General features: G+C 41.2%; 1 protein-coding gene across 2 annotated transcripts in view; it reads left to right on the top strand.

Moving 5' to 3' along the window:
- ADAMTS12 (ADAM metallopeptidase with thrombospondin type 1 motif 12) overlaps positions 1-20922 on the top strand; it is a 289509-nt gene that overhangs the window by 175691 nt on the left and 92896 nt on the right. For both annotated transcript variants that reach the window (XM_032851284.1, XM_032851285.1), the window contains exons 7-10: positions 3306-3455; positions 12999-13142; positions 13716-13860; positions 20202-20294. In XM_032851284.1, coding sequence (XP_032707175.1) covers positions 3306-3455; positions 12999-13142; positions 13716-13860; positions 20202-20294 — 532 coding nt within the window. The remainder of the gene's footprint in view (positions 1-3305; positions 3456-12998; positions 13143-13715; positions 13861-20201; positions 20295-20922) is intronic.

Below are 20922 nucleotides of genomic sequence, written 5' to 3'. Positions count from 1 at the left end.
GCTGGCAAAATGCAGGCCTTTTTCCTATCCCGAAGATGATTTCTTCTTTAAAATTGGCTTTTTCATGCAGGAATCAGGAAGATTGTTTGCAGATCCTCATTAAAGACTCCTGTAAGTCTTCAGCATGGGGTTTCCGATCCTTTGTTTTATTTTTAAAAACTTTCCCTCTGGTTTAGAAACATGCAACTCTCTCTACAGAAACCAGTCCTCCTGGTAACCCACCCCTGACTGATGCTAAAGACAGAATATAGGCAGCAGGTCTCCCTTGCCTGATAGGCGGAACTGTTTGCCTACACGTGTCTCCCTTTACCCCCATGAAGATGGTATTTTGTTCTGATTACACATAGCCCCTCTGGTGCGAAGAAGAACCATCAGCCTTCTAGGATTCCTAGCTGTGAAAGGCTAAGAAACTCTTCCGATCACCCCAGGCTCTTGAAGGCTATTTGTACTCATTGATTCAATAAATGTTTGTTGAATACCTGCTGTGTAGTAGACACTATTTTAATCTAGACATACGAAGGTCTTCCATTCATGAGGAGGTACGTTCTCCTGGGGGGAACCCCTATGCAGATTCAGAGACACCAAGAAATCCAGGCACGTGTCATGGGGGAGGGTGCTTGGCCTGACCTTTCAGCCACCAAGAACCTCATGCATGGGAAGGCCCTTGTATATGTTCTCCCTGGGGAGGACAGGCTGCCCCCGAACACTTGGGCCTGTCATCTCTCCCAGTGCATGGGATGCCTGCAGATGTTGATAAGCAGCCTTCACTCCAACCATCAGAAGCGCCCTTTTGAGTGAAAGTATCAAAACATTGGTTGAATGCAAACAATTTCCAGAGGTTCATATTGGGACCTGTGACATCAGTCGGTCCCCTGGGGGATAGGTTAATGTGGGTTGGGAAGGTAAGCACAGGAGCCCTGGGAAGCCAGCAAGCAGGCAGAAAACACTGAGGACCTGGGCGAGAAGCCATGGAAAGACTTCAGTCCAGGCAAGACCTCTCTGTAGAGAAGAATCCTGGATCTGGGACCACCATTGGAAGCTGGGTCAGCTCCACCTCTTTTCTTGCCCTTAAGGTAGAAATTATTTCTTCTCTCCTTCTCGCATGAAGAAATGAGTGAGTTGAGGATGATTAGCATTTGTGGAGTGTTTGATGTAGCACTGTGCTACATCTCTTAGAATAATCAGCAGTCCATTTAATCTCCACAGCAACCCTGGTCATTGACTCCTACTAGCCATTGCCATTTTACAGAGCGGGAAACTGAGGTTTGGTTATGTCACTTGCCCCAAATCTCATTGCTGTTAACAGGAACAGCTGGGACATGAATCCAGGCAGTTGTACCCTAAGAGTTAAACTATTACCCATAAGGATATGAAAGATCTGCTCTTATTTTGACCATTTTTCTCTTATTATGATCATGTTTCTTCTTTGGAACAAAGGCCTGATTTCAGTGTATGTTGAACTTCACCAGCTCCTAAACAGTGGAGAGTATTTCAGATTCGAAAACGGGATTTCTCACTCTTGGCATCACTAACATTTTGGGTTGGTTAATTCTTTGTTGTGAAGGGCTGTCCCGCGCATGGAAGTATATTTGACATTATCTCTGGCCCCTGTCCATGAGATGCCAGTAGCACCCGCTTCTGAGTGTGGCAACCAAAACTGTCTCCAGACACTGCCTAATGTCCTGTAGGAGTCGGTGGGTGAGCCAAAGCACCCCCTTCTGGGAACCTCTGTTCTGAAGAAACAGGCAACACCAGGGAGGCAGGTGTGAGACTTGCCTCCAGAGAACCGGGCTGAGGTCCACTTCAATGGGGGTTCTCTATAGATTTGCATTGAGGAGAAGGTACATTTGCTTGAACATATTTTGGCTTGAACATACCTCATGAAGTGGAACTAGTATACCAAAAGATGTATGCCAAGCCATCTTTTCTCTTATACTACTCCCAGTATGTGGTGGGGGAGGTAGAGCTTATGTGCTTTGGGGAGCATAAGCTCCTGGCCTGGAAGACTCCTATTCCTACATTTCTAGTATTACCCTCCTGTTTCCTCTTTAGTGCTAGATACTTAGTAGGCACACAGTGAACATTTAATGGACCTAACTCCTGTCTTATCACAATGAGAAAGCCAGGGAGTTAGCAATAGACTCCATCTTTTCCCAGCAGCTCCATGCAGGCCTAGACTTTTTGAAAAAAGTGAAATAGTGACTAACTACATCTTGCTGTAGGGGCCGAACAGTGTTTTCTCAATCCTCCCACAGACCCAAAAATTAGTTAGAATGATTGGGCTGTATGATTCAATCTAGCTCTCCAACACAAAACCACCCAACAACTATTGCTATGAGAGTGGAGATCAGATCTGCTGGCGTGCCCTGAGATGGGAGCTGTCTCTCTGTCCTAACCTATTGTCCCAGCCGTTGTCTCCTGGGGAACTGAAGACTCATAGGAGTTTTCAGAGTATCCATCTTTTCCATGGCCCATTGGAAACAAAAAAAAAAAAACCAGACTATTTGTTGCCAGAAATGGTACCCACACTAGCCCAGTGAGTTGAAGATCTGTAACTAACTGAAGTTCAGAGCCTTGTTAGCATTTGTGCTAATTATTCTCGGCAAAGAGCTCTTCTTGAATTGAAGAAAACCAAAAGACTACTTAACTCTTGTCCTTGACTGAAATAATGTGCACAAACATATGGGAGCACATTTTTACATTTAAAGACTATAACCAGTATTTTTTTGAGATCCAAGGAGTTTTTATTTGTATGGGCATTCCTTCCCATATGCCATGTTGTTAGGATAGTGGGGCTGCAGAGACAACTGATTTGAGCCCAGATGGATTGATGAGACCAACTGCCTTTTTTTGTGAATAAGCAGAAGTTCTCAGGGGAATTCTGAGCACAAATCTCGGAAAGACAACAAGGGGTTTCATATTTGAAAACCTTCAGCTACTGCTGGTTGTCCTTCCTTTGTATAAAAGTTCAAATAAATCTTAAATTTTCCATCAAATCCTTCTCTTTTGGTCCAAACAATGTAATTTGGCCTCTTGGGATTAAGGGCAGAAGCAACTCAAAATAAAACATTTGTCATATTTTCCTACATTTTTAAGGTGTTAATGAGATATAGAAATTAAGAAGTGAAATCAGAGTAATCTTGTGAATGCAGAATTGCCCCACTATATTCGTATAGACTTTTAAAAACAATTTTAATCATGCTTCCCAGACCACACTGAATGTGAGTTAATACCCAGATTTTTTCCAGAAGGGTTTTTTCAGATGTTTCTTTGGGAGCTTATGCATCTTTGTTCTCTGCTTTCAGAAAAGACATCTGTGCTGGTGTCAATCGCCCCTGTGAGACCTTGGGTCTGTCCCACCTGTCTGGAATGTGCCAGCCTCACAGGAGCTGTAACATCAATGAAGACTCTGGACTCCCTCTGGCTTTCACAATTGCCCATGAACTTGGACACAGGTAAAGGGCCAAGGAAACAGAGATCTCCTTGCCATGTTCATGTACCATGTGGGTAGAGAGAAGGGAAAGCCCCTTAAATGGGTTATCAGAAGTTGGGCTGTGTTGCGTCTTGAGACTCACTCTCCCAAACTTCTGCTTCCTCACCTGTAAAGTGGGGACCATCATGTGCTTCAAAGATTTCTGTGTCTTTTATTCCCTGACCACTCGTGCCTGTCTACATCACAGAACCAAAGAGGCTACTACAGTTCTCTAAATTAGAATGGGTGGAGCACAGACAAGGACAAAAGCTTTAACTCACTTGATTAATTCAGAAATAACAATCCCTGTTTAGTTCTTATGAAATAGTAATAATATTAATATCACTGAAAAGTTACAAACATTAACATTTTTCACATTTACTTTATGTCAAATGCTTTGTGTTATGTTATTGAATCCTCTCAAGAACCTTATGAAACAGCTGCTATTGTTAACCACATTTTACTCATATGCATTAAAGGAACACATTGAATAAAGCAGAGATTTAAAACTGCCATCAACTAGAAAAGACCATCAAGCAAACGTCAGTGAGCAGGATGTACATTTGTCTCAATAATGTGTGAATTTAATTAGGTGAATTCATAGAAGGCAGATTGCAGAATGTTTTGAGTGAAGAGAGAATGAGGATTTTGGATATTTTAGGCCTGGCCTCTGGTCTGGGCTTTCTCATCTTTTTTCTCATGTAATACTGGAAGTTTTCAAAAATATTTTTACCTGCAGGACAAAACTAGAGTGTCGGCTTGGGAGTTGGGAAAAGTGAGTGCTTACTCTGGCTTTCCATCAGCCAATATTATTACCTTAGATAATTCCCATTACCTCTGCTCACCTGCTCCCTCATCTGTGAAGCGACTAGGTTGAACAAGGCCATTTCTTAGGTATTGTCATTTTTTAGATTATTACCAAAAAGCCCTGGGAGATAAATGTGTTATGTTTTAGTATCCTTAGTCATCAGAAATTTAAAGACAGAGAGGTTAAGTGACTTGCTTATACAGGTAATTAATGGTTGGAGACAGAAGGCTAGATGTTGAAAAGACTAGGCTGTAGTAGTTGGCATGCTGATAATAAAACTTGACAAAATGAAAGCTATTCTCATGTGGAAACATATAGACACGTGAAGGGATATATTCCCTGCAGCCTCCAGTCAAGTCTTTGGTGTCAGTAGCATCTGCTGGCTGAGTAATGCTAATGAATATAATGAGGTCAAACTGAGAAATGACTGCTCAAGGTCTTCCCAGAGTGGTATACTCAAGATAAAGAAAAATTGAGAAGACTTGCTTGATAAAAGGTGCTCTCAAATGCTCATTACTTCTGTTCAAAGAATGAATTTCTTATATGTTCAACTTAATCTGGCTGTATAAAAGGCCTCAGAAATAAGCTAAGCAGATTCTACAAAATCAGATTTGCTCCAATTTTTGACACAATCATTGGCATGATTATCTGGACATGGACCTATAATTTTTGTGAGGAAGACTACAAAGCCAAGGCCATAAAGCCAAGGGCAAGTATAATCCTTTCAGATTTTAGAACTTCTCCAATAAATGTGAAAACCTCTTAGTAACATTACTTGAGCACTATTTTCCTGAATTCTTGGAAACAGAGTTGTAGATGCTTACTGGTTATCAGAAATGGTAGATTATCTAACAGAATAGAACTGGGTCACTACCTGAATTGATTTAATATTTTGATATTTGTCCTCAACATGTCAAGGATCTGTGCTGTGATTGCTGATGGCTGCTTCTGATTCACAGAGGTAAAAACAAAGTTGTGGGCAGCCATTGTTGTTGTACGTCTCTATGTTGTTGCAAGCCTCCACGCCCCACCTTTAACTAGAGTGTCTTCTGGAGAACTTAAAGGACCAGCACCCTTTTCTCCCCCTATTCATCTTTCTTTTTCCCTTTTGGGAGCCAGACAATAAAGAATAGGACTTTTGAAAGTAATTGCATATAGGGGAAAATTAGAAAGTAACCACATATGCCCAGATAGATTCAGAAAAGACCTGAGAAGACCTTAAATTTTTACCTCAGTTTGCTCCTTGGCATAAACACAACCTATAACTCTGATGAGTAATAATAATGATGATAATAATGATTGGGGTGCCTGGGTGGCTCAATGGGTTAAAACCTCTGCCTTCGGCTGTGGTTATGATCTCAGGGTTCTGGAATCGAGCTCCACATCAGGCTCTCTGCTCAGCAGGGAGCCTGCTTCCTCCTCTTTCTCTGCCTACTTATGATCTCTGTCTGTTAAATAAATAAATAAAATCTTTAAAAAAAATAATAATGATAATAGTAATAATAACAATAATAAAAACAGCAAACCCTAAGGAAGAAGAACATGATTTTTAGAGTTTCCACATTAACAGATTCAAATGTCCACTTTCCCCCACACACAAAAATCCCAAAACATGCAAAGAACCAGGAAAGTACGGCTCATTCAAAGGAAAAATAAATCAATAGAAATTGTTCCTGATGGCAGATTTATTACACAAAGATTTTAAAACAAGTGCCTTAAAGATGCTCAGAGAACTGAGGAAGATGTGAATGAAACCAAGAAAATGATGTATGAACAAAATTAGAGTATCAGTAAAGAGATAGAAAATCTAAAAAGAAAACCAAGATGAAATTTTGGAGCTAAAAAACAAAAAGTACAATCAGTGTAATAAAAAATTAACTAGAGGGAATCATTGGCAGGCTTGAGTAGGCAGAATAAACACCAACGAACTTGAAGATAGGACAATGTAAATGATCAAGCCTGAAGAACAGATAGAAAAAAGAGTATAGTTTTAGCCAGTGCAATAAGACAAGAAAAAAAAAGACAGCAGGTTGGGAAGATATATAACTAGCTTTATTTGCAGATAATATAATTGTATCTGTAGAAAACCCCAAAGAATCTATGTAAACACACAGACTAGAAAAATAAGTTCACAGGGTACAATACAGTCATAAAAAATCACATTTTTATATACTGATCGTGAATAGGTGGATACTGAAATTAAAAATGTAGTAACCTTCATGATCACTCAAAAGTATGAAATTTTTACATACATGATTATATACTTTTAAATCTAACAAAACATGTACAGGACTTGTATGCTGAAAACTACATAACACCAAGGAAAGAATGAGAGATCTAAATAAATGGAGGCACATACTCTGTTTATGAATTGGAAAACTCAACATGATAAAGATGGAATTCTCCTCAAATAAATATATAGGTTTAATGATATTTCTACCAAAACTGCAGCAAGACTTTTTTTTAATATAGAAAATTATTCTAAAATGTATGTGGAAAGGCAAAGGAGCTAGAATAAGTTTTCAAAACAGTTTGAAAAAGAATAACAAAATGGGAGGAATCAGTCCACAAGATTTCAAAAATTATTATACAACTTCAGTAACCAAGATTATGTGGTTTGGGCAGAGGGAGAGACACAAACATCAATGGAATCAACCAGAGAAGTAAAAAATAGTGCAAAACAAATATAACTGATTTCTTGACAAAGGTATAAAAGCAGTTCAATGGAGGAAGGGTGGCCTGTTGAAGAAAGGGTCCTGAAGCAATTGGACATCCATAGGCAAAATTTTAAAAAATATAAAATAACCTCTACTTAAGTATCACACCATCTGCAAAAATTATCTTGAAGTAGAACACAAACTTAAATGTAAAATGTACAACTAAAAAACTTTCAGGACTTAAAGAGGAGAAAATTTTCAGTATCCAGGGCTAGGCAAAGAGTTTCTAAACTTGACATCAAACATGCATTCCATAAATGGAAACATGAAAAATTGGACTCTTCAAAAAAAAAAAAAAAAACTTTTGACTCTTTTAAGAGGATGAAAAGACAAGCCACAGCCTAGGAGAAAATACTTGCAAATCCTATGTAATGACTTGAACAATGTTCTTCACTAATCCAAGGCTACTTGGAATTTCAAAATGTAACCTGTTTTAGAAATAGGGTCTTTGCAGATGTTATTGGTTAAAAATTTTGAGATGTAATCAGACTAGTTTCAGGCTTGCTCTAAACCCAGTAACTGGAAAGGGAGTTTTGGACACAGAGAGATCAAAGAGAAGAAGACCATGCACAGTCAGAGGCAGAAGTTCAAGTCTTGATCCCAGAAGTCAAGGAAGCCTGCACTGAGCAGGAGCTGGAAGAGGCAAGCACAGATTCTCCCCTGGAGCCTTTGAAGTGTTCATAGTACTGCTGACCTGTTGATTTCAGACTTCTATCCTCCATGACTGTGAGAGAAGAAGTTCCTGTTATTTTAAGCCCCTGAGCTTACAGTAATTTTTATGGCAGTCCTAGGAAAAGAATACACCATGTATCAATAGGACCAGCATCTAAAATACATAAGCAGCTATCAAAAACTCACTAGTAATAAGACAAATAGTAATTAGAAAATGGGCAAAAGACCATTTTACCAAATTTCACCAAAAAGGATATATGGCAAATAAGCACTTGAAAGTATATTCAACATCATTAGCTATCAGAGAAATGCAAATTAAGACCATGATGAGATATCACTACATACCAATCAGAATGACTAAAAATAGAGTGGTGACACCAAATGCTGGCAAAGGTCGCAGAGGAACTGGATCGTTCATGCATTACTGGTTAGAAAGTAAGATGGTTTGGGTACTATAGAGAACAGGTTGTCAGTGTTTTAAACAGGAGACTACCATATGATCCAGTACTCTTGAGCAGTACTCTTGAGTACTCTTGATCCAGTTCTCTGGATCAACAACATCCATGTTGTTGCAGATGTTAAGATCTCATTCTTTTTTATGCCTGAGTAACAGTCCCTCATATTATCTTGGAGAAATGAAGACTTACAGTCGCAAAAAAAACTGTACATGAATGGTTATAGAAGCTTAATCTTAATAGTCCAGAATTGGAAACCATCCAATGGTGGTGTTGACCCAACAGAGTGAATGGTTATTAAACTGGGACAGACGCCCTAAAAGGAAGAAACCAGTGATACATGTAGGGACCTGATGAATCTTCAAAGAGTTACACTCCATGAAAGAAAGCCAATCCCCACAGTTACATACTGTGTGATGTATGACTGACATGTCAAAATTATAGAAATGGAGAAGGTTTTAGTGGCTGCCAGGGCTTCAGGACAGAATGGGGTGGGAAGGAAGAGAGTGTGGCTGTAAGTGCAACAGGAGAGATCCTTGTGGTCACCAGTGTTCTGTGTCTTGACGGTATCAACATCAGTACCTCGTTGTGTTAGTGGATTATGGTTTTACAGTGTGTTATCATTGGGGGGAAAGTGCAAGACGGGTACAGAGGACCTCTTCATTTCTATTTCTTAAAACTGCAGCTGAACTTACAATTATCTCAAAATGAAAAGTTTAATTAAAAAAAAAGACATTGGGCCATGTACAGATGACCTAAATAAAACAATGTCATTTATTTTTTAATTAAAATTTTTTCATTTGAGTATAGTTGACACACAATGTTACATTTTCCAGGTATACAATATAGTGATTCAGCTTCTCTATACTTTATGCTCTGCTCAGCACAAATGTAGTGTATCTGTCACCATACAACCCTACTACACTATCATTGGCTGTATTCCCTGTGTTGTACTGTTTATCTCATGACTTACTTGTTCCGTCACTGGAAGCCTGTATCTGCCGCTCTCCTTTGCCCATTTTGCCCAACCCCTTCTCTTCTGGAAATCACCAGTTCTCCGTATTTACACGTCTGATTCTGCTTTTTGTTTATTTATTTGCTTTTTTTTGGTTCCCACATATAAGCAAAATATACAGTATTTGTCTGACTTATTTCATTTAGCATAATGTTCTCTAGGTCCATCCATGTTGTTGCAGATGTTAAGATCTCATTCTTTTTTATGCCTGAGTAACAGTCCCTCATATGTATACACACACCATGTCTTCTTCATCCATTCATCTATAGATGGACACTTAGGTTGCTTCCATATCTTGGCTATGGTAAATAATGTTCCAGTAAACACGGGGGGCATATATCTTTTTGAATTGGTGTTTTCATTTCCTTTGGGTAAATACCCAGTAGTGGAATTACTGGATCATGTGGTATTTCTGTTTTTAAAGAACCGCCATACTGTTTTCCACAGTGGCTGTACTGATCTACATTCCCACCAACATTGCACGAGGCTTCCTTTTTCCCTACATTCTCATCAACACTTGTTATTTCTTGTTTGTTTTTTTTTTTTGTTGTTGTTGTTTTTTTTTTTTTTAGCCATTCTGACCAGACTGAGGTGATCTCTCACACTGCTTTTGATTTGCATTAAAATGCTGTCTTTTAATTGGCAAAAAAAGTTTAGGGTCACTGGTAAAAGTATAGAACACATAAGCTTGAGTTTGAATGATGGAAAAAGAATGCTTTAGTAAAACACAAAACCAAACCAGAGAAGACTTTAAGAGCTTCCTAAGAAACTTTTGCTTCTGGCCAATGATACTTCTGAGGTATTTAGTTCTTTCTTTAGTTATAGAGTTCTAATTATCTGTGGACCAAACTGAGAAACTGGAAAGTTCAATGAAATGGCCTGTGGCAGCTCAAAAACAAAAATGAAAACTGTGATAAACCAGTATCCCCAAAGACACTCATTATAGTTTAATAACATAGATACCCCATTGTTTCTTGGAGACATGCTTTGTTTCATTACCGATTATGTGTGATGCAAAATAGAAAGTGAAATTAACTAACTTGTGCTGTGGCCTTATGTGAATTATTTCCCTTTTGAGAGAAAACTTTTTGAAAATCTGTATATGAGGACCCTGGATTATATCAGTCGTTTATACCTGAGTTCTCTTACTACCTTCCTTAGGCTCCTTAGGTATGTTACCAAAAACGAAGGTAGAATTCCAGGAGGAAATTTAAAAACTTATCTGGGACCTAGCATCCTTTTCTTTTAAGTAATGAAAATATCACAATATATAGATACACACCTAAAAGCCAATATTCACCCAGTATTTCTCTAATTTCCTTAGAGATTTCTCTAATGAAATCTCTTCATTAGAGACCTTTGTGTGTTACATACAGGAAATCGGTACTTCCTCAATCAGCTTGGAAAGCACACAATCACGCTTATCATGGTTTTTGTCTTCTGCACCATGAAATGAATCACAAGTCACAGGAATAAAAGGTAGAACATAAGGAATACAGTCCAGGATGTTGTAATAATGATGTAACTGGACAGATAGTAGCTAAACTTACAGTGAACCGAGCCTAATATATAAACTTGTCAAATCACTAAGTTGTACATCCGAAACCAATATACCATTGTGTCCCCTATACTCAGATAAAAAAAAAAAAAAAAGAAGAAGAAGAAAAGGCAAGGAATAGCCATCAAATGAAACCCTGAAACCCAGCCAATGAACTTACTATTTCACAGCTGTAATTCGGCAGACTCATCTAACAGGAGGTGAAGCAGGTGAATCCAACAGCCCAGCAAGTTGTGGGAGACCTGGGAGGGCTCCGTACTCCCAGCTGCTCTTCAGCATCCATCCCATCTGCTGGAAAGGAGCTTCCTGGAAACATTCTATGACCCCATGTGCTTTCCTTGGCCTTCATTTATCACTGGCCCACGGTGCTCATGTGGCATGGGTGCTCCACACATCTAGACATAGTAGACACAGTCCAGAGGGACACTTGTTAGTGGCACTGCTTTTCTCTCACAACATGGGGGCACAGAGAGGTGACAAAGCTGGAGGGGGAAATCCTTTAGTGAATTAAAAACTTGAGGTAGAACAGGGGCCCCTGGGTGGCTCAGTCGGTTAAGTTTCTGACTCCTGATTTCGGCTCAGGTCATGATCTCAGGGTAGTGAGACTGGGCTCTGTGCTCAGTGGGGAGTCTGCTTGAGATTCTCTCTCTCCCTCTCTCTCTCTGCCGCCCCTCTGCATGTGTGTATGCTTTTGCTCAAATAAATTAATCCTTTAAAAAGGAAATAAAACCTTTCGATAGAACAAAAAGAGCTTTAAGGGAACTGATATGTTTTGAACGTAGGTTTGAATCCAACCAGTGTATAGGGTATGGCTGTGTGGTTCTGGAATTAGACTATTTGATGCTAGAAAAACCACTATACGTGCATATTTTCAAACCATGCTTACAGTTCAGTGTTTTACTGATTATTGGGCAGGTGAGTTTGTGGCCCACCTGAGCGGGGTAAGAATAGATTTGAGCGAGCGTAGGGAAGGCCTGCTTTGCAATAAAAGCTTTCACTGAGTCACATTAGTGGCTGAGTGAGAACAGTTCTGTAGATTAATTCCCTGATTCCTTTGTGAATTTTGTATTTTTCTGGAATGTGATCAAAGTCCATAAGGAAGTTGGTAACATCATAACATATTAAGCAAAATACAAGAAACCTCTAAATCCCCCCCCAGACCATTCTCTGTGAGAGTTGCTAATGTGGATCGGGAGATTGTATTAAGTCACACGTGAGCTTGCCTGTCAGAGGGGTTGAATTTCACTAGCGGAGTCAGAGGTCACCCTTCCCCTCTGTTCAGATTTGGAAATTTGAGCCAACCTCGCTGCGTTGTAAGTGCGCCAGTGAAGAGAGTTCTTGGGGAGCCTCTGCAGGTGTCTTGGGGTGACCCTGAGGACTCAGCTCTAAACAGACTCTGAGTCCGCTTCCTTCCCTGGCACCCCTTCACGTGGCCAACGAGCTCTGTCGGGGCATTCAGGGCTGCTGTACATGCTCAGCCATGGCAGCGGGAGGCCGGGAGCAGAGGAGCAGGACATGGGTAAGGACACTGATGGAGCAGCACATGCTGTGGAAGACCCGGTTTTACCTCTCACGAGCTGTGCGATGTTTGAGAAGCTCCACAAGGATCAAGGCAGAGTAAAGGACTTCATGAGTCCCTGAGTCCCGATTCTATGCCAGGCCCTTGCTAAGTAGTTTTCAGACTCTTCCATTCAGATCTGACTCCAACGCCGTGATGACCTCTGCGTTTTCCAGGGGAGGAACTCCCAGATCACGAAGTGGAAAGCTGGCACCTTCCAGATGACGTGTCTGTGAACCCCCTGCTCCGACCCCACCTGGGAGGCCTCCCTAACGTCTCCCATCCTGGAGGACTCCCATGACAATACTCAAAAGAAAATCAGTCACTCAAAGTTTGTGGCCTCGGACAAAGTCTCTCCTATGCTCTCCCTTTCGTGCCCTTCTGTACAGGATAATGAAAAGGGGAGAAGGAAGGTTTGGGTGTTTTGTGCTTCAGCTGCTAAAGCAAGAGGAAGACCACTTGAGGCGGGATTTGCCCTCCTTACTCCAGATTCCTGGAAAGCCGAACTGGGAGCTCTCAGCCAAACATGGGTTTTTGAATTAGCCATGTGGTTCCCATGGTTATAGAAGCTGAAAGCATCTCCTGTGCCTTTTAGTTCAAAGTCAGCTGTTCCTGTCCAGGTAGAGTCCCACTTTGTAAACAGGTGCATTCGGTACAAAGTGGCTCTCGGTGGAGGGACTGGGGTTGTCGCCCTGTTTCATACCCGCCTCCTTAATACTCCTGCGCCTTCTGCCTTCTTGCAGCTTTGGCATCCAGCATGATGGGAAAGAGAATGACTGTGAGCCCGTGGGCAGGCACCCGTACCTCATGTCCCGCCAGCTCCAGTACAATCCCAGCCCACTGACCTGGTCCAAGTGCAGCAAGGAGTACATCACCCGCTTCCTGGAGTAAGTGGCAGCATGTTTCGGGGCAGCCTGACCTGGTGCTCTTTAAACCGGAAGTCCCTTGGAGTTTCACTCGAGGCCTGGAAAAGTCTCTGTTCCTCTCCCAGATCATTGCATCAGGGTGGCATCAGAAGGGGGGGATTTTGCTTCTGCTTTCCACCCCCGAGTTGTAGGTGGGTCCTGTCTTCCAAGCACAGCCCAGTGAATTTCCCATCCCCCTGTTTGCCCTGCTTGCAGTGGGCAGGGCAGGCACTTTAAGATCTGAGTGTGTAAGTCCCCTGCACTGGCAGGAACAGCTGGCATATGTTACGAGTGGTCACTGAAACCCCTTTGATGATTTTATTTTGCTCTCCCGCTTGTATTTCCTGGCTCACGGCTGAAGTAATAGTGTGGGGTATGCTTTGATTTCCTGTTAGGCCATTCCCATCTTGGGCCTAGAGGTTCTGTGCCTTGTGGAAATAAAGTTGTCTTGAAGGACAAAGGGTAAACCATAGGGATAGAAGTTTCTGTTGAATAAAAGACTAAGATGAAGGAAATCATAAGCAACTGTTCTCCTTTTTGATAATTTGTTTTCAGCCGGGGCTGGGGGTTTTGTCTCGATGACATCCCCCAAAAGAAAGGCTTGAAGTCCAAAGTCATTGCCCCTGGAGTGATCTATGATGTTCACCATCAATGCCAGCTGCAGTATGGCCCCAATGCAACCTTCTGCCAGGAAGTAGAAGTAAGTGTTGGGTATCTTGGTGCCTCTGGTGGGTGGGCGCTGGGCTTGAGATCTCCAGCATGCTAAAGAAAGGGCCAGGGAAATAGCTGGTAGTCCAAAGAGCCCGACACAGAAATGGAAACCTATTCATGGTATGACGTTTGTAAGGCAATATATATGAAGTCAGAATCATTTACATTCCTTGACCCTGCCTCCCTGGTATTCTTTGGAGACAGCAAATCTTTGCAAGTGGGTGCTAGTGAAGAACATTTTATAGTGATTTTCAGGAATCACAGTGATTCACGCTTGTAGACTCCATAGCAACTTAAGAGTCGCTCCCTTTCCTGAATTTCCCATCTGGTTGTAGAGAACCCCCAGATCCCAAGGTAGGAATAAGATTCATCCCAATTCATTCTCCTCCTTAATTTTTAATATCCAAATGTGTGTTTTTTTAAAAGATTTTGTCTATTTACTATTTGAGATTGAGAGAGAGAGAGAGTGGCTGTTGGGGGGGGGGCGGCAGGGAGGAGTAGAGAGGGAGAGAGAAGCAGACTCTATGCTGAGCATGGAGCCCAATGTGGGGCTTAATTCCACCACCCTGAGATCACAGTCTGAGCGGGAATCAAGAGTCCGATGCCTAACCGACTGAGCCACCCAGGCACCCCTCAATATCCAAATGTTAAGTCAAGCCTTGACATTTAGCCTTCTAAAGAGTTTGTGGTTCTGCCCTGTGATCTTCATTCCCACTGTTACTGTCTTGATTCAGTCTTCCATTTTCTTTCCTGGCAATTGTAATTACCTCCTACCTAACCACCTCCCCATTCAAATTGTTGCTTAGGTTATTTCTAAACAATGCAGATCTAACCACAGCTCTGCTCTGCTCTTAGGGTCCACTGACCACAGGATAAATCCCAACTCCTTTGTGTGGCATTCCTTTGTGATCTGAAACTGGGCAATCCTCTGAATGCGTCCTTTTCAGAGTGAAGGTGCCGGTGTTAACACATAGATGTGGGCCTGGCAAGGCTTGAACCCCGCCCTGATTCAGTGCTGGGTACTGAGTGAGATGAAAAAGAGAAGCCCCCCAAAATTAATAGGATAAGTTCTCTGACTTTGAGGAGCTTGAGGTCTTGTGGAGGAGGCAGACTGAATAATTTCAATATAATGAGATAAATGCATAGAAAGATTATGCTGAGTGAAATAAGTCAAGCAGAGTGAGTCAATTATCATATGGTTCCACTTACTTGTGGAGCATAAGGAATAACATGGAGGACATAAGGAGAAGGAAAGGAAGAGTGAATTGGAGTAAATTGGAGGGGGAGACAAAAGATGAGAGACTGTGGATTCTGAGAAACAAACTGAGAGTTTTGGAGAGGAGAGGGGGTGGGGAGTTGGGAGAGCCTGGTGGTGAGTATTATGGAGGGCACGTATTGCATGGAACACTGGATGTGGTGCATAAATTGAAAAAACTAAATTAAATTTAAAAAAAGACATGTAGAAAGACCTTTCGAGAAGGAAGTAACTGTGCTTAAACACAGTGAACAAGACTTAATAGAGAAGGTAAAGTTGATGCAAAAACCCCTCACCCCTCACTGGTTCCCAAGTTATGCCAATTCTACCTCCTGAATATCTCTAAAATCTAACTCGTCCAAGTGACTGCAGTAGTTCTCCCACTGCTCTCCTTTCCTGGAATTTGACTGCTTCTCTCAACTCTGATCCGTCTCCCAAAATGCAGCCAAAGTGACCTTTATAACTGGAAATTGGATTTTGTTCCTCTCTGATGAAAATATTTCAGTCTCCCTATTCCTGACGATAAAGTTTAAATTCTCTAAAATGGCTTAAAAGAGGCCTCAGGATTCATCCCATCTCTTGTTGTCTGGTCTTATCTCTTAAAATATTGTTTTAATCCTCCATTCTGTAATCTAGAATTCATTCTTTCTTTCTCTTTCTTCCTTCCATTCTTTTCTTTTCTTCCTATTCTTTCTTTTCTTTTTTTTATTCTTTTCTTTCCTATTATGTTATGTTAGTCACCATGCAGTACATCATTAGTTTTTGATGTAGTGTTCCATGATTCACTGTTTGTGTACAACACCCAGTGCTCCGTGCAATATGTGCCCTCAATATCCATTACCAGACTCATCCACCCCCCTACCCCACTGCCTTCTGAAATCCTCAGTTTGTAACCCAGAATTCTAATCACATCTATGTTGGTCTTTATCACTAATCTTCCATATCTTGGGACATTGCCTTCATATTTTTTGGCCCTTTATATTTCTGCATTTTGTGTAATTTATCTGCATTTTGTATAGGTCTCACTTCAGATACATCTGCTCCTCTGTGTAAGCCATCTGTTGACTTTTTAACCTCATTTACAGTATTTTTTTTTTACTTATGACAGTCTATTTTTCTAAATTTTCTCTGATGTACGGTTTCTAGTTTCTCATTCAAAATGATCTTTTATTTTTTAATCATATTTGAGACATTTATAATTTATGTTGTATAATTCCAGTGTCCAAAGTCTGTGGAACTATTTCTCCTATTTGGAATTTTTCCTAGGTCTCTCTTATTAGAGATTATTTCCTTGTCTTGATTTTTGTTTTTAATTGTGAGCACTTTGTCATGAAACTTCCTATCAGGTTATTCTTTAAGGCTTAGATGGCTGGCAAATTCATCCAGAGAGAATTTGGACTCAGTTAAAATAAATTATTGGTTGGATGTTGTTTGACTGCAAGTGTTGTGTGAGGGCCAATGTGGGTACAAACTCTCGGGGGTAACATTTATCACGACTTTTAGAGTTAAAATCAAAACAGACACATGTCCCATCTGTGTCCCCGGGTTCACACAAGGCTTGTTTACCCTTTCACACAAGGGCTAGTCTTTTGGGATTATGGTCTTTGTGAGGTCTCCAGTCCAACTTCTCAGGCAATGCAGGCCCAGGTTATTGTCTCTACTACTCAGGTGACTGTTAAAACAAAAGTCTAAGTGACCAGGTTTGTACGTTTAGATCTCCAAAATTTTTGCAACAATTTTAGCCTCTGAGGATTTCTCTCATTTTCTTGCCAACTCAAGAATGCATTTAAAATATTTTTATCCACAATTTTAGATGTGTACAAAGGTAAGGATTTTCCAGGGAATCCTGCAGTTTACTGCAAACACACCACCCTGGCTCTTTCTGGTCAGTTACTGGTTCATGCTCTGTGCTTATCCGTATACTGAACAGTCTCAACCCCTAAAAGTGCTGGGGGGCCCCACCACCTCCAGGGCTCTGTATGTGCTGGTTCCTTTGCATCATCCTCCTGCTCTTCTTTGGAGCTCAGCTTGGACATCATTTCACATTCTATCTTGTGTTTTCTTGGACAAAGACTTTTTTATTTATTTATTTATTTATTTGACAGAGAGAGAGAGAGACAGATCACAAAGTAGGCAGAGCAGCAGGCAGAGAGAGAGAGGGAAGCAGGCTTCCCACTGAGCAGAGAGCCTAATGCAAGGCTCAATCCCAGGACCCTGAGATCATGACCTGAGCCCAAGGCAGAGGCTTAACCCTCTGAGCCACCCAGGTGCCCTAGGACAAAGACTTTATTAGATGATATTAGAGTTGCTTTCTACTTGTCTGTGCCCTCCCCTACTTTATGTGAGCTCTCTGAAGGAACTTTTATTCCCAACAGTCATCAGGGTCTGGCCCATAGATAAATAGATAATGGAAGGAAGACTTGAGATAAATGAATGAAGACTTCAGACTCCTGCATATTGCAGCCAAGATAACCTAATCCTTTTCAGTAAAGAAAAAAGCAAAAAACAAAAAACTTAAACTACCAGAGAATACAATATCAACTTTCTTTGTTAAAATCTTTTTTTTATCTTGAAAGAGTTTACAACTCAAAAAACCTACATCATCTTTATAAATACATAATGAACTTATAAGAAAGGTTAAAAATCATCTTCAGGGGGAGAAAACTAAAGAAGGGAGTGATAAGCACATTGAGGCAGATGGGGAGAAAACCAGAGGTCCTTGATTTTAATTTAACATCCAGTGGCAACAGATGATGACCTGCACCCCTGAAGCAAGGCAGGGAGTTGGAAGTGAGACATGAAGCCAGGGGACTTGAGGAGCTGTGTTTCAGTGGGGGTGGTGGTGGCTAGAAGAACACATTGGCAACAAAGTAGATGGCAGAGAAGCATCTTTTACCTCGGCTTGGGTTTTGAGGTGAAGGGGTGCTGGTGGATAACTTTCTCCCTAGAAAATACTTGACCACAGTCAATACTGATTTTGAGTTCAAATTTATACTCTTGTATGGTTGTAATGAAGGTTAGTCAGAAGAAAGGCAGGCAGGGGCAAGGCCCACTCCCATCCCCCAGGAAACTACTATTAAAAGGAAAAAGACCCCATCCTGTTATTCTCCACCACCCTGAAAGGAGTCCTCTACCCCTTCCCACGTGAACAGCTCCCTGAGAGGTGGATGAGCGTGTGGACAAAAACCCTGATTGGATGACAGGTGCATGGAGGGTTAATCAGATGAAGACAGCCAGCCAACAATCTTATAAAAACCTCTAGATTTAAATGCCAAAATGGCAACCCTCTTGGGTCCCCTCCCTCTTTGGGAGCGTTTATCCCCAATATACGGCTTTGCTGCCCACCACTCTTCGTCTAGTCTGCCTTTTTATCGTTTGAAGTGGTGTGACCAAGAACTGCAGGTACGAAAGGAAAAGGAATCCTGAAACAGAGAAACTCTATGCCAAAAAATTTCAAATAAACATATTTCTGACCTGGTAAAGCAATGGGATGCCTGGTAGAAAGAACGATTACAAACCTGCCTTGGAAAAACCAATGCTCAGCTAAAATGCACAAAAATCTCTAATAGATAAAGCTTTTGATTAGGTGAATTCATCATTTAGCTTCTAATTCAAAATTTAAGACAATCTACAGCTAAGTGAAGAAAGATAAATAAGAAAGATAATAAATAAGAAAGATAATAAATCCAAATGACTTTGGATAAATGAATATTTTAGGTAAGGATAATAAAATGAATACATGAAAGAGGAGTTACATTTGAGAAAAAGGAAAAATACACCAGAAGATATTTGTAAGGTAGATATGAAATACAGTTACAGCCTCTAGAAATGAAAAATATGGTCATTGATTTTAAATTCGGTGTTTGGGTTAAACAGCAGATTTGACACAGTTGAAAAGAAAATCAGTCAGCTGGAATTTAGAGCTGAGAAAATTACTTTCCATCTCTCTTGAATATTTCTCAGAGGTGTATGATGGAGAGGCTGGTCTTTTCCTGATAGAAATCCAGACTTTTTCAACTTTTATATACAAGAAAAGTGAGAGAAAATATAAAAGTGAAGTTGAGATGTGAAGGACAGAATGGCAAGGCTCATCAACAGTTTAGAGGTCTGGGAAGGAGAGAATAGTGGTAATCAGGGAGAGGCAAAAATTAGAGAGATCAAGACAGAATTTTCTAAACTGTGTAAAAATGTGAAATCTTATTTTAGAAAACATTGAATCTAGAACATAGTTAAATAGAAGGAATGGTGAATGATGGGTGGATAGAAGAAAGATTAAAAGGTGGCTGGGAGCAGTGGAGCCATTTCTGGTGATCTGTAAGACTCTTGTCAACCTTCCCTTGTTCTTACTATAAGAGGGGAAACAATAGGGAAAACCCATTTCACTCCCTGGCAGATAAAGCAAGGGGGCTACTTTGGGTCATAAGTAAATAAGCTTGGGCTGGCTAAGTGCAATAGTTTCCATTTCCTTCAGTGAACAGGCTCAAGTTATAACCACCCAACTGTTTGTAATCAGAGTCCTTTGTGCATGGTTTGTATTGGCCTTTGATAGCTACTGTCCCCAGTTACCCTGCCTGAGGTGACACTATGTCACCCATTTAGAAACTGGCCTCAACTGCTAGGAAATGTGTTTTATCTCCTGTTTTCTTATTGCTTGTAGACCATACCACTGTGTAGGAGTGATGACAAAGCCCAAATTAAGTTTGAATCAAGAGTTCTTGAATAATTACTTTTTTTTTTTTTGAGATTTTATTTACTTACTTGACAGAAAAAGAGAGCACAAATGTGGAGGAGGGTCAGAGGGAGAGGGAGAACCAGGCTCCCCGTGGAACAGGGAGCCCAACATAGGCCTCGATCCTAGCACACTAAGATCATGACCTAAGCCTAAGGCAGATGCTTCACTGACTGAGCCCCCAGATGCCCCACTAATGATCACTTTTTATCACTCATGCTCACTAGTAACAACAGCATTATTGTGAGTCTGTGGGTGACCAAGTGTGTCTTTCACCATCACTGTAGAATGCTTTTGTACAAATTTTGAAAATCCCAAAGAGTAGAGTTTCACGTTTGTTTTCCAGAATGTCTGCCAGACCCTCTGGTGCTCAGTGAAAGGCTTTTGTCGCTCTAAGTTGGACGCTGCCGCAGATGGGACACGGTGTGGTGAGAAGAAGGTGATGTGTCGGGCTGAGGAAGGAAGGTGGTGGTAGGGTGGTGGGCACAGGGTTCTTGGGAGGAACGGGGAGAAGGCCCTGGAGAGCAGCTGTCTGGGTGAATGGAGGTCACACAGTCAGACTAGCCAGGGAAAAGGATTCTATTTCCATGATGCCTTTTGAGCCTTCCCTGGAAACTGTGAAGGAGAGAGGGCTGAGGCCCAGTTCCACACCTCACTTGCAAAACATCCATCCCAACTTTGCTGGATGAACGTCTGCAGAATTTACGGTTGATAACATCTGCTGAGCTTACTATCACCCTTCATTTTGACTTCTTCCCCCCTCCCTGTTAAAAACTGAAAAAGCAAGCCAGTGGCTTCTGCCTTCCAAAGATGCTGGACTTGAGCCACTTGTTCTCTTCATTCTCATCATCTGATCTGACTACATTTCTTGACATCCTGCCCATTTAACTGAGGAGGAAAGCCATACCTCCAAGAATTCAGAGGATGGAATTCCTGCAGACCGTTTGAGAGCAGGGTCACGTGTGCTGCTCAGCTAGACCAGCTGTGTTTGTTGTGAGCCTAAGATTCAGACATTTCCTGGGCATCTTTATGCAGCCTGAGAGTGGCTGGGTCCATCACTGAGATTC

The sequence above is a fragment of the Lontra canadensis genome, unplaced genomic scaffold (genome assembly GCF_010015895.1).
Source record: "Lontra canadensis isolate GAN:19392208 unplaced genomic scaffold, GSC_riverotter_1.0 scaffold5, whole genome shotgun sequence".
NCBI lineage: Eukaryota > Metazoa > Chordata > Mammalia > Carnivora > Mustelidae > Lontra > Lontra canadensis.
This window is presented reverse-complemented; position numbering and strand designations above follow the sequence as displayed.